The sequence below is a fragment of the Aedes albopictus genome, chromosome 1 (genome assembly GCF_035046485.1).
Source record: "Aedes albopictus strain Foshan chromosome 1, AalbF5, whole genome shotgun sequence".
Classification (NCBI taxonomy): Eukaryota; Metazoa; Arthropoda; class Insecta; order Diptera; family Culicidae; genus Aedes; species Aedes albopictus.
Window position 1 is genome coordinate 146,945,188 of NC_085136.1, and position 13,544 is coordinate 146,958,731.

Genomic DNA, 13,544 nt, shown 5'->3' on the forward strand with positions numbered 1-13,544 from the left:
AAGTTTCACCTTAAGCTATAACTCATATCATAGTATGCTGTGAATGAAAAATGTTAATTTTCTTCGTTTCACGCTTGCACAATGACTAAGTAACAACTAACGAGCCTGGATAAAACAAAGAGGAGAAACGTCAAAATTGGAACAGTCCATCTAGTGTCATCCCCATAGTTCCAATCGAGCAGGAGACCTGTCAAAACGACAAGGATTCTCCACTTTGGTTTACTCGAGACACTTTAGTAACAACCTAGCTCGTGATTTGTCCACGCGCAGATGTCGAAAAGTGTTCGTGGTAGTGTCACAGTCAAAAATCAAAATTTTTGAGTTTCCTTTTTTTATTTTGACATTGCTTAATGGTGTAGACATTTACACACAAAACAAAAAAATATTTCTATTTATTCTGGAATTTGATACGGGATCGATAGTTCGTTGGAGAACGAAAAAAACGGATGTTGCGGTCGGGCAAATTCAAGACTTTTTTATATGGCGCTATCGGTATTTATGGGAGTTTTTTTTTCTGTAGTCGAAGGATCATCAAAGCTACCGTAATTTTCCTTTTCGGTCTGCCGTGCCGTGAAATCGCAGATTTCGCGTTACTTTGCCATTTTTCTCATTGAGCGCACATAATTCGTTCAAATCTTCTTTTTGGTGGCAGCGATAGCCGTCGTAATCCCTTCTAACCTTGGACAACCAGTGGACACCTTCGGGAATAGTTGCCTTGCTATTTTCGGTCTAAGACCGTTTTACCACAGACAAACAGACGTAACACTTACGAAATTTCCATCGACCACGCTTTCAACGATCATTTTAAATTTTCATAGTTGAGGCTTTCACAACCAGAGGCGCGCACATCGTTTTTCTATGCGTTTGACGTTTCACACTAGCGCCTTCTGTTGACGATATTGCACAACACAGTGATTCGTGCAACTTTTCCACCAGGTGATGGTTGTTGTGTACTGGGCCATGGACTTTCATGAAAATCGTTCAAGGTGTTACGTCTGTTTGTCTGTGGTTTTACGGTCCACCTGAACACTCCTAAAATGACATTTTCAACATTTGCCCGTGGACAAATCACGACTACCGCTGCCACCTCTTCATGGTGCAAATATAGAACAAATAATATAGAACAAAGCCACACCTTGAATTTTCAAAAGCACGAATCTGAAGAACCATATATCGCAAAGCGCTGAAAAGTTGATCGATTGATCAGCCGCTGGTGGTGACCAATCGATCAACTTTTCAGTGCAATCTGTCATTTGGTTCTTCAGATTTGTGCTCTTAAAAAATTGAGGTGTGGCTTCGTCACATCTTCACCTTAAGAAATCGGAATTTTTTTTATTCGCAGCTTACTATGATATAAATTAGAGCTCACGTGCATGCAAAGAAAATCAAGACATTGAGTGTGCAGGTAATATGGGAACCTTATTTGTACGATGCTGCAAACATTATCACACATTCGGTTTCTGATGAATTTCGTTAGTTTACTTCGCTGAGTAAAGATTTCGTCCCTCCCCGTTCTCATCAGCCTTGTTCAATGAAGTATGCATACTAGAACATTGTCGAAGTTGCTGCATTCTGCTCTTACCCATTCGTTAACAAATGGGTAAGAACAGGATGCAGCAACTTCGAAAATGTTCAACATAGTTCATTGAACAGGACTATCATCATCGTCATCATCATTTCGTATACGAATGTATACAAATGCGTCCAGATATATGATTGATTCTTCGGTCGTTCGCAGTTGAGTGTTGCGATACAATCTGCTCTTTCGTTTGTCACCACTTCCTCCTCCTTGACTGCGAGGCAATACTTTATCCGAGTTATTCGACTTAGTAATGTATTGTATTGGTTTGTGGTACATTCCACTTCTATCGAAATTGCACAATCGTTTTCATCACTACACAGTACGAACAAAATCTGTAAATTTATGACGAACTGAATGTAACAAATTGACCTCCATCGTGTTCGATAGAAATTTATGTGTGATCTTAGAATTACACTGCTGATTGCTGAAAGAAAAGTGTTAATTTAGCACCGACTTTTCAGAGAAACTTAAAAAATCTTTATACGAGAATCGAACTCAGACCTTCCGAGTGAGAGTTCACGCCTAACCCCTCTAGGCTGTCTCACCAAGCTGAAGAGAAGGCATTCAAAGATAAACATGTTCCACCATAAAGGAACAAACTGTTGTACCGCTTCGGCCACAGAGAGCGAGAGAGCAGTCTCCGCAGCGAGGCAGACGACTGAGCGTAGCTGTCCTCGTTTACGTTACTGCATGTAAATTTCAAGCGAATATGTCTCAAAAAATGTAAACAGTACGCATGATTGGCTGATTACTGAGCGGGCAGTATCATCTCTCGGTAAATGGCTGTAATTTTGTAGCTTCTGCTATAATTTTCAGTCGATGCTTAACTTACGTGCTGTTTAATTTTCATGATTTCTTTCTGTGTAATGTTGCGGTAGTGGCAATTGAGCACTTTTTCGACTGAAATGTTACCAAAAGGCATTTTTAATAGATGTATTATGCTTAAATTATGAGATTGCACCATTTGTGTGGTTAAGATTTGCCCAAAAACATATTTTAAAAAATATTTTCCTTAAATTTTTTGCTGCTGTGTTCCTATTGTTGCGGTAGTGTTCCTAATGTTGCGGTATCCCATATGATTTCAATGGGATACCGCAACAATAGGAACCAAAATTAAATTTTACCTCCATAATAGGAACAGTGTGCCTAATGTTATGGTAAGCGATTTATGATCGAAAACAGAGAGAAATGATAGTTTTTATATTTTTCCTAGCAAATTTGGATAGAAAACTACCAACTAACGTTTTGCAACCCTTCATTAGATGGTACAATCATTGTTTTTAAAATAAACTTACCTTAATATCACAACGATGGGCACACTTACCCTAGCAGATTTTAAAAATGATCACCTTTTGTTGCGCATTTTGAGAAATCATACGCTCCATACAAAAATATTCGGGTTCTCATACAAAAAATTTAACAAAGGGGGAGGGGGCGTCGAAAAATCATTAAAATCCCTTTACGTTTTACGTTTTAATTAACATAGTAAACATCATTTTATAAAATAAGGGCATTTTTTTAATTATCAACATTCAAAATTCCTTCCGGGAAAATCCTGGAAAGCTCAAGGAATTTTATTTTGATTGAGTAGACACCCTGCAATAGTCCTTACAAGGCGATATGTAATACAATTTATATTTATTATACATCTCATCAGGGGGCCTCCAGCGCCAGCAGGAAGAACGAGATCGCGAAGCGATGGAAGAGCTGTACCGCGCTAAGGACACACGAAAGTTCTACGAGATGCTGAATTGCTCCCACAGAGGCTTTGTGCTACAAGCCGATATGTTCCGAGATAATCATGGGAATATTCTCACGAGCGAGCGTGAGGTGGTCGAGAGGTGGCGGCAGCATTACGATGAGCACCTCAATGGCGACGTTGCAGGTACCGAAGGTGGCGTGGTAACAGATCTAGGAGTATGTGCACAGGACGAAAGAATTTCGGCCCCTGACCTCCAAGAGATTGAAGAGGAGGTTCGCCGGTTGAAAAACAACAAAGCCGCTGGAGCAGATTAACTACCAAGCGAGCTTCTAAGATACTGTCTCAAATTTTATGCCGCCGTCTATCGCCGATTGCAAGAGAGTTCGTTGGGCAATATCAGGCTGCATTTATGGGTGAACCCGCTACAACGGACCAGATATTCGCCATCCGCCAGGTGTTGCGGAAATGCCGCGAATACAACGTGCCCACACATCACTTGTTCATCGATTTCAAATCGGCGTATGATACAATCGATCGCGAACAGCTATGGCAGATTATGCACGAATACGGATTCCCGGATAAACTGATACGATTGATCAAGGCGACGATGGATCGAGTGATGTGCGTAGTTCGAGTATCAGGGACACTCTCGAGTCCCATCGAATCTTGCAGAGGGTTACGGCAAGGTGATGGTCTTTCGTGCTTGCTGTTCAACATTGCTTTAGAGGGTGTAATTAGGAGAGCGGGGATAAACACGAGTGGAACGATTTTCACGAAGTCCGTTCAGCTGCTTGGTTTCGCTGGTGATATTGATATTATTACTCGTAAATTTGAGACGATGGCGGGAACGTACATCCGACTAAAGAGTGATGCCAGGCGAATCGGATTAGTCATTAATGTGTCGAAGACAAGGTACATGATGGCAAAGGGCTCCAGGGAGGAATCTCCGCGCCCGCCACCCCGAATTTATATCGACGGTGATGAAATCGAGGCGGTTGAAGGATTCGTGTACTTGGGCTCACTGGTGACCGCCGGCAACGACACCAGCAGAGAAATTCAGAGGCGCATTGTGGTAGGAAATCGTGCTTACTTTGGACTCCGCAGAACTTTACGATCGAATAAAGTTCGCCGTAACACGAAGTTAACCATCTACAAAACGCTGATTAGACCGGTCGTCCTCTATGGGCACGAAACATGGACCCTACGTGCAGAGGACCAACGTGCCCTTGGAGTTTTTGAACGGAAGGTGTTGCGTACCATCTACGGCGGAGTGCAGATGGAAGACGGGATTTGGAGAAGGCGAATGAATCACGAGCTGCATCAGCTGCTGAGAGAACCAACCATCGTCCATTCAGCGAAAATCGGGAGGCTACGGTGGGCGGGTCATGTCATCAGGATGTCGGATAGCAACCCGACTAAAATGGTTCTCGAGAGTCATCCGACCGGTACAAGAAGACGTGGTGCGCAGCGAGCTAGGTTGGTCGACCAAGTGGAGGACGATCTGCGGACCCTACGCAGAGTGCGGAACTGGAGACAAACAGCCGTTGACCGAGTGGAATGGCCGTCTTCTATTATTATTATTATTATTATTATTATTTATTTTCGACACTTTATAATAGCAGGCATTTGTGTCGAGACGGCTACTATAGTACATATATGTACAGAAGAGGCCACCCCGGCCTTAGCCTGATCGGTAAGTAAGTATCAGGGGGCCTCCACTACTAAACCCCCAATAATAAGTAACTTCGACCTAGGGCTGGACGAGCTAATTGCTCTAATATTGATGATCAATTTCATATCCGACATTTTGACCTGATGCTAAAAGTCAATAAAATCTTCATAAAATATGGGATATGCTTTTGGACCAGCAAATTTTAAAAGTGATCGATTTGAGCCCAAAAAAATAGTACGGTACAAGATAATTCACCTTTAAGGTATACCGGGGCAAGTTGAAACGGGTGGGGCAAGATGAAACACGAAGATTTCAAATAGTTTTCAATACAATTTGGAATTTTTTCTTTCGTCGAAAGATTGTTTGAATCAAAAATTATGTGTTATGGCGTTCAAGCTGTTTACCATCATTGGATAACATCATGTTAACTCACTATTTCGTCTTGTCCCACCCGTTAGAAATTGCCCCGTTGTACCTTATTTGCGCATTTTGAGTAATAGGGGGGGGGGGGGCATTGAACATCGTGAATATCCCTTTACGTTTTACGTCATAAATGGACATAATAAACATTTCATTATTGTTAAGAATAATGTAATAATGTATTCTTAAGAATAAGAATAAGAATAATGTAATAATGTTAAGAATACATGTAATGTAATATAGTCCATTTTACGAGCCAATTTTATGAATAAATTTTGACAGGAGGTAGCGTCCAATATTCCGTGAAAATCAATATCATCATCAACATTGTTGTCACTTCGTAAAATGGCTCATTGCGATGAAACAGTTTCACGTCTGAGAATCTGGCACCTACGATGAAACCAAAACAGCATCTGACAGATCATTTTGTTTGTAAACATATCGCGTCCGTTTTGCACCGCCTGGTGCGTATTAAAACAAGACACAATCAGTTGAATAATTTGGAAGCTTAAGCCACATGAGCATAAAAAATGAGTGCTACCGACGGATCACAGTGTTCACAGACTCCAGAATATCATGTTCTGGAATTGTTTAGTGGAATTGGAGGCATGCATTATGCTATTGAACGTAAGTATTTTCTTCTTTACTGCCGTACCTCACCAAAGTTTTCCTCACAAGCATGTATTGTGTATTGCAGGCTCTGGCAAACCATACAAGGTGGTATCAGCAATCGATATCAATCCGGTGGCCAATACGATTTACAACCATAACTTTGGTGAAAACAAAGCCTCAAATAGCAACATCCTCAGCCTAACGCCGGACCGCATTCAGAAGCTTGGTGTGAACGTTATTCTCATGTCACCGCCGTGCCAACCATTCACTCGCAATGGAAACTTCAAAGACGTCGACGACCGAAGAGCGGATCCGTTTGTGCATTTGTGTGATTTGCTCGACAAGATTCCCACAGTGCAGTTCATCCTGCTGGAGAATGTGAAAGGGTTTGAGCGGTCTCAGGCATGTGAACTGTACAAAACGAGACTAGCTGCTGCCGGATTCCAATTCAAGGAATACATTCTCTCACCTCACGATTTTGGCGTGCCCAATACTCGTCATCGGTATTACTGTGTGGCTAAGCGAACGGCATTTAGCAATCCTTCGGCTGAGATTGTTCTCAAGCCTTCCTCGCGTCATGTGGCTCCCGGGAAACGCATCAGTGACATCGTTGAACCCGAGTCGGAGAAATTGAGTCGCTACCTTCTGAAAGACGATTTACTTCGGAAAAGGCTCGCCATTATGGATGTTTGCACGCCAGACTCAACGAATTCGATGTGCTTTACAAAAGCATACACCCACTATGCGGAAGGAACGGGTTCAGTGTACAGCCCCCTGACGAGATCGGAGTTTGACGAGATCTACAGACAAATTGAGTGCACTGAAGATGATGGCGAGCGGATGAAGCTGCTGAAGAGTCTGAAAGTACGATACTTCACTCCAACTGAGGTTGCCAGATTGATGTGCTTCCCGGAGGATTTTGAGTTTCCCAAGCAGACCACCGATAAACAATGCTACCGAGTGCTGGGAAACAGTATCAATGTTCTGGTTGTGAGTTCGTTGTTTGATGAGATGGACTGAAGATGATGAAAAGTTAAATAATACCTATTTAAATAAAAGAAATGTGATTTGTTTATCAAAATTTCCTTTGTGTTTTAATTCCAAAGAGAACGACTATTGCAAATTTATTAGATGTACTTTCGTAAGGGATGTAGAATTCTATAAAAAACAAAGATTGTTTTTCTAGATGTATTATGTTTTCATGGAAGAATTCTGAAATGTTTTTCATGTAAAGATTATCGTTAGTGGATTCCCCTGTGCAAGAGTGATGGGTTTGACGATGGCTTATCAAGCGTCGTCATATAGTAAAAATGTGTTTAAATAGTTTCAATTTTAGTCTTTTATAATTATAGATTAGCTAAATTAAATATAGTAACGAAAATTAGTGAAATAGTAAATGGAATATTATTTGAAAGTAACTAGGTTTTGAATTAAAGCGTTTCTTTACAAAATTAAACTAAAATAGGATCTGAATAATCATACCATTGCTTTAATGACTTTAATTTAAACGCTTGATTTGTCATGCACCCTCCTCCCCCCTAACACCGCTCACTACTTCTTTCCCATAAACCAGTCTTATACCTAATCTTAAGCACTCCAACTGATTTGAACACAATCAAATTCCATTTAGGTAACGTTACCTAATTGGAGGGACCTAAATAGATTTTACCTAAATGGATCCTACCTAAATGGAGGTTTGAGTGTATTCTTTTTCACTTCTTCGAAATTATTTTTATATCAACTATAAACTCAGGAGTGGATAGCATAACGACATTGATTGCAGCAGGGTCCAACCTTATTATGTAATGCAAGAGTGCATGTGGGATGTCTCTGCATTACTCATATCTTCTAGTTAAGACAGGGCAGGGTGATAAGAGAATCGCATTAGAGAATGAACAATTTACAATCTAAATTTTAGATGTTGAATGCTTTTCACTCAAGAAGTTAGCTGGTGCAGGTAGAAAAAAAAAAACTTTTAAATCTCTCTGTTTCTTAGCATAGTAACAAGAAACTATATTTAAAACTGAATATAAATTATGCTCTCTATGATGCTCAACGATGCTATAAACAGAATACTAAAATTTACGGGCCGCCATTTTGTGGAGTTTGTCTTCTTGTCATTTCAGGTTCATTTTGTACAACGCGTGGCTACATAGAGTGAACAATACCATCGTCTAGGGGGCATTTTGGAGCTAAATTCGGTGAGTCTGTTCCATTATATTTACGTTGTCATTATTTTAAATTCACCATGGATAGTTGCGGCCTTTTTTTACATGCATATTGTTATGCATCTGTTTGTGCACATTTGTTGTTACCCATCTTTCGTGTATTTACTCAACTAGCACTGTAAAGTTTGTCAGTTCGAGTGTCGGCCTTAGTATTCATTTCATTAAAACTACTATTGTTGTACAGTCCACATATTTGATTGCCACGATGGGAGAGCACGTTGAGCACCGCTTTGGCTGGGGGTGGGTCTGGTTTGCAGGTTTAGCGGGGGCCTACCACAATTTGGGAGTGTGAGGGGGGGGGGGGATCTCTGCATTGAACTCACTACCCATCAATTCCGTGGGGTATCTAGAAGACAATTGACGATAAGATCGAAAAAAAGCTTGCAGTTGGGACTAGACTAAAATAGTGGCCGATAGAAAACAACGCGCTAGACAGCATTATTATTCATTTTTTTTTAATATTTACTCATAGACTTTTCGCCGGTTGGCAGTATAGTATTTAGCTGTGTACGAAGATACGGATTAGTTGGTGTACAGATGACAGGGTTCTCACGGGAAGTGCTTCAAGCGATGCTTACATAACAACTGACAATAAAGAAACCTATTTTCCTTGACTTTCTACGCAATGGACATCTGACCAAACACACGTGTTTTCGTTAATCTCCTAGGCATTATTAAGACATGACGTATGTGCATGACGGAACAACTAGCAGGACACAGTTCCAGACGTCTCTTTTTAATAACGATATTCAGCATATTTCCAATAAAACTACACTTCAATAAAGCAAATACTAAAGCTGCTATGATAGAACAGATCAGAATGACTTAATTGACTTATTGACTACATATTGGAGATCTACTTCGAATAACTGACAAATTGACAAGAACCTAAATACATGGACCATACTACAAAAAAAAAAACAATTGACAAAAAGAAAAAAGGGGAAACTTTTATTAAAACTATTTTTGTTCAACGCAGGCCAAAACAGTGTCGACTTGGGTCACGATATGCCTACGTACTTCTGTGTGTTGAAACAAAAATAGAGGCTCATAGAAGCAAACGTAGGGAAAGGGTGCGGTGTTAGAACATAAGCACAGTGTGCTACCGCCGTAATCACTATGAAAAAAAAAAGATTATCGTTAGTGGATTCCCTGTACAATTTTCTGGTAGTGTTTTGGAAAGCAATCGCATTTACAAGTTGAGTGATAATTTGGTGAATAAAGCGCGTTTTTTGGGATTCGAAGCAACAACTCTTAATTTTCTTGACCGGTTCTTCGGCCAATCACAAAATAAGGAATCAGGCTTCCCAAAAGTACCGCATCATGATAGCATTTTGATGGCTGTCGCACTCTTATTTCCATGACAGCCTTGTGAATGCATGGTTCATGACAGCCCACAGAATAAAACTCATGCGACCTACAACATCACTGTCGGGAACTGCTCACATCGTCTGCTTTCGCTGTGCGTTCGTTCGCCGATGACAACCTCGGCTCTCACCCAAACCGTCTCTCGTTGGCTGTACACGAAGTGACGAAAATCGCTGCGCTCGGCCCGAGCATTTTACTTCTGTTGAACGTGTCGAGTATCGTGGTATATCCCACACTCAAAATTTTCGACGCATTTAATGTATTATGTATTTTTTCAAATAGAGAATATGTACTTGTAAGTCTTGTTCTAGTAGAGTATTTTGCATAGCATTATTTTTATTGGCATGTGAAATGCACTGACATGTTTTAAATATAAAAGAGAGTTTAATCCCACATCAGTGGTATATTTTAGCCAGATTACAATTTTGAAAAACGCTGGCACAAACGTCTTTCCGCCCCTGGGGCATCTTGTGAAAGGCATATCATGTTTGGAAAAAAATATTTATTGAGCACATATTTTGTGGATAACTTTTAGCGTTAAGCCAGGTGCTCCCGTGACAGCCTATCCCAAGTAACAAAATTAATTTTATAATGCTTTTGAAGTATTCTTCAACACCTGTTCTTTAAAACCATGCATAAACCAAATTGCTCTGCAAAACGACATCAACTCAACCATAAACCCGCCATAAGACCAAAGAGGCCCATCCTAAGATGCTCTTGGAGAGTTGTTTTTAATTTTCTCTTAAAACTTGTTGTACTTCCCAAGTTGTCCTCAAGACGAATTGCTCTCTCCTTGTAGAATTCTTCAAGTGCACGAAAAAACGATAATAAATTTGTCAGTGTTGTTGCTGTTGCAGCTTTTATGTCGACATAAAAGTTTGATGAAATAAACTGAAATTAAAAACACAATGAAAATGACACATTAGTGTAATCGGGATTAATTTATTACACAAATTGGAAATATTTCCGCGGTGTAACAAGGATTCCAAATGCCAAGCAAAATTCATTGTATATATGTTGCAAGATACTTCCAAAAATTGCAACGCGCTTCCATTATAACGCACTAATAAAATATTTAAAAATATTATTCCTGGTCATGCGAACATTGCTCATAAGTTTTCTCAACATGGCTTCCATTGAAATCTAGGCCGGTGGTCGGTCCATCATCGATGGTTTTAATCAACATCACCATAAGATCGTCTTAAATTTCTTTCAACTCATGCCAGAGCTAAAAGCATAACTCAAGAATACTATTATTTATAACGTTCTCAATGCAGCCTGGTTGGCCTCCATCAAGAACGTCTTAAATTTATTTCATCTTATGCAAGAGTAAGAAGTTTTACTCAAGACTACTCAGGTTTATAACGTTCTTGATGTAGGTTTATGCAAACTCCGCCGAGAACGTCATAAATCATGTACGCCAAATAGTAAACAAACAATAAATTATTGCACCGCGGTGGATTTTGTGACTCTCGTCCGATGAATATAATTATCAGACTGGTACCGTTGCCAACCAGGCAGACCTTTTTCGATAACCGGCGTTGATGCGGTGCAGTGCCTCATTCCTCCGGTCGGCCCTTCCATCAGGTAAGTAGTTGCTGATTTTGAAGATCGATGATTGGAACCCCGATTGCACGGGAATCGACGTCCTGGATGACCATACCCACCTCATTTCGGATGCTGAAACCCAAGGGCGTAGCCAGGGGGGGGCAGGGGGGGGCGTGGCCCCCCCCCCTGACCGAGCAACTATATTCTAACTTAACCGAAAAACTCAGAGCTGTTTTTGACTTGTAAAAATAAAATTCTCCTGCATCCTCGTATTTTTTCTAATGTATGCAGGAATTTCTTCGGAAATTCTTGTAGGAATATCTTCGAAAATTCCTGAGTGTATTCCTTCGGAAATACCTGGAGGAATTCCATCCAAAGTTCCAGGAGGAATCTCTTCGCAAATTCCTGGAAGAATTCCATGGGAAATTCCTGGAGCAATTCCTTCGGAGATTCCTGGAGGAATTCTTTCAGAAATCCATAGAGAAATTCGTGAGGAAATCCTTAGGTGAATTCCTTACGAAATTCCTGGAGGAATTCCTTCGGACAGTCCTGGAGGAATTCCTTCAGAAAGTCGTGAAGGATTTTTTTTGGAAATACTTTTTGGATTTTTTTTGGAAATTCTTGCAGGAATTCCTTCGGAAATTCCTAGCGGCATTCCTGGAGGAATTCCTTCGGAAATTCCTGGAGGAATTCTTTCAAAAATTTCGGGAGGATTTTTTTCGGAAATTCTTTTTAGATTTTTTTTTGAAATTCCTGGAGGAATACCGTCGGAAATTCCTAGCAGAATTCTTTCGGAAATTCCTGCAATAATTTCTTCGGCAATTACTGGAGGAATTCCTTCGGAAATTGCTGGACGAATTCTTTTGGAAATTCCTGGAGGAATTCCTTCGGAAATTCCTGGAGGATTTTTTTTCGGAAATTCTTTTTAGATTTTTTTTTTGAAATTCCTGGAGGAATACCGTCGGAAATTCCTAGCAGAATTCCTTCGGAAAATCCTGAAGGAATTCTTTCGGAAATTCCTGCAATAATTTCTTCGGCAATTACTGGAGGAATTCCTTCGGAAATTGCTGGACGAATTCTTTTGGAAATTCCTGGAGGAATCCCTTCGGAAATTCCTGGAGGAATTCCTTCAGAAATTCCTGGAGGATTTTTTTTCGGAAATTCTTTTTAGATTTTTTTTTTGAAATTCCTGGAGGAATACCGTCGGAAAATCCTGAAGGAATTCTTTCGGAAATTCCGGGAGGAATTCCTTCGGAAATTCCATTAGGAATTCTTTCAAAAAATTCCTGAAGGAATTCTTTCAGAAATTTCGGGAGGAATTCCTTCGGAAATTGTTGGACGAACTCTTTTGGAGATTCCCGGAGGAATTAATTCGGAAATTCCTTTAGGAATTCCTGGTGCAATTCTTTCGGAAATTCCTGAAGGAATTCCAGCGGAAATTGCTGGACGAATTCCATTGGAAATCACTGGAGGAATTCCTTCAAAAATTCTTGGAGGAATCCCTTTGCAAAATCCTGGAAGAATTCCTTCGGAAATTTCTGGAGAAATTCCATCTGAAATTCCTGAAGGACTTCGTTCGGAAATTACTGGAGGAATTTCATCGAAAATTCCTTGGCGAGGTCCTTCGAAAAATCTTGGATGAATACTTTCGGAAATTTCTGGAGGAATTCTTTCAGAAATTCCGGGAGAAATTCCTTCGGAAATTGCTGCACGAATTCCTTTGAAGATTCCTGAAGGAATTCATTCGGGAATTCCAGAAGAAATTTCTTTAGGAATTCCTGGAGGAATTCTTTCGGAAATTGCGGGAGGAATTGCTTCGGATATTCCTGAAGCAATTGCTTAAAGAAATCCTGGAGGAATTCCTTAAAAAATTCCAGAAGGAAATCCATCCAAAATTCTTGGAGGAATCCCTTCGCAAATTCCTGAAAGAAAATCTTCGGAAATTCTTGAAGGAATTCGTTCGGAAACTACTGAAGGAATTTCTTCGGAAATTTCTGGATGAATTCCTTCGGAAATTCCTTGGGAGTTCCCTCGAAAAATCTTGGATGAATACCTCCGGAAATTTCTAAAGGAATTCTTTCAGAAATCTATAGAGAAATTCCTGAGAAAATCCTTGGGTGAATTCCTTAGGACATTCCTGGAAAAATCATTCTAAATTTCTTAGAGGAACGCTTTTTATGATTCCTGGAGGAATTCCTTCGGAAATTACTGGACGAATTCCTTTGGAAATTCCAGGAGGAATTCCTTCGGCAATTGCTGAAATAATTTCTTCGGAAATTACTGGAAGTATTCCTTCATAAATATCCTGGAGGCATTCCTTCGGAAATTCCTGGAGAATTTTTTTTCGGAATTTTTTTTTTGGATTTTATTTTTGGAAATTCCAAGAGGAAATCCCTCGAAAATTCATGGTGG

At 40.2% G+C, this 13,544-nt stretch overlaps 1 protein-coding gene across 1 annotated transcript; it reads left to right on the plus strand.

The window, feature by feature from the left end:
* The first annotated feature begins 5,803 nt into the window (after positions 1-5,803).
* LOC109413800 (tRNA (cytosine(38)-C(5))-methyltransferase) lies at positions 5,804-7,080 on the plus strand. The gene is made up of 2 exons (XM_019687529.3): positions 5,804-6,003; positions 6,074-7,080. The coding sequence occupies exons 1-2, from the start codon at positions 5,907-5,909 to the stop codon at positions 7,006-7,008; spliced, it is 1,032 nt and encodes a 343-aa protein (XP_019543074.3). The 5' UTR covers positions 5,804-5,906; the 3' UTR covers positions 7,009-7,080.
* The last annotated feature ends 6,464 nt before the right edge of the window (positions 7,081-13,544 follow it).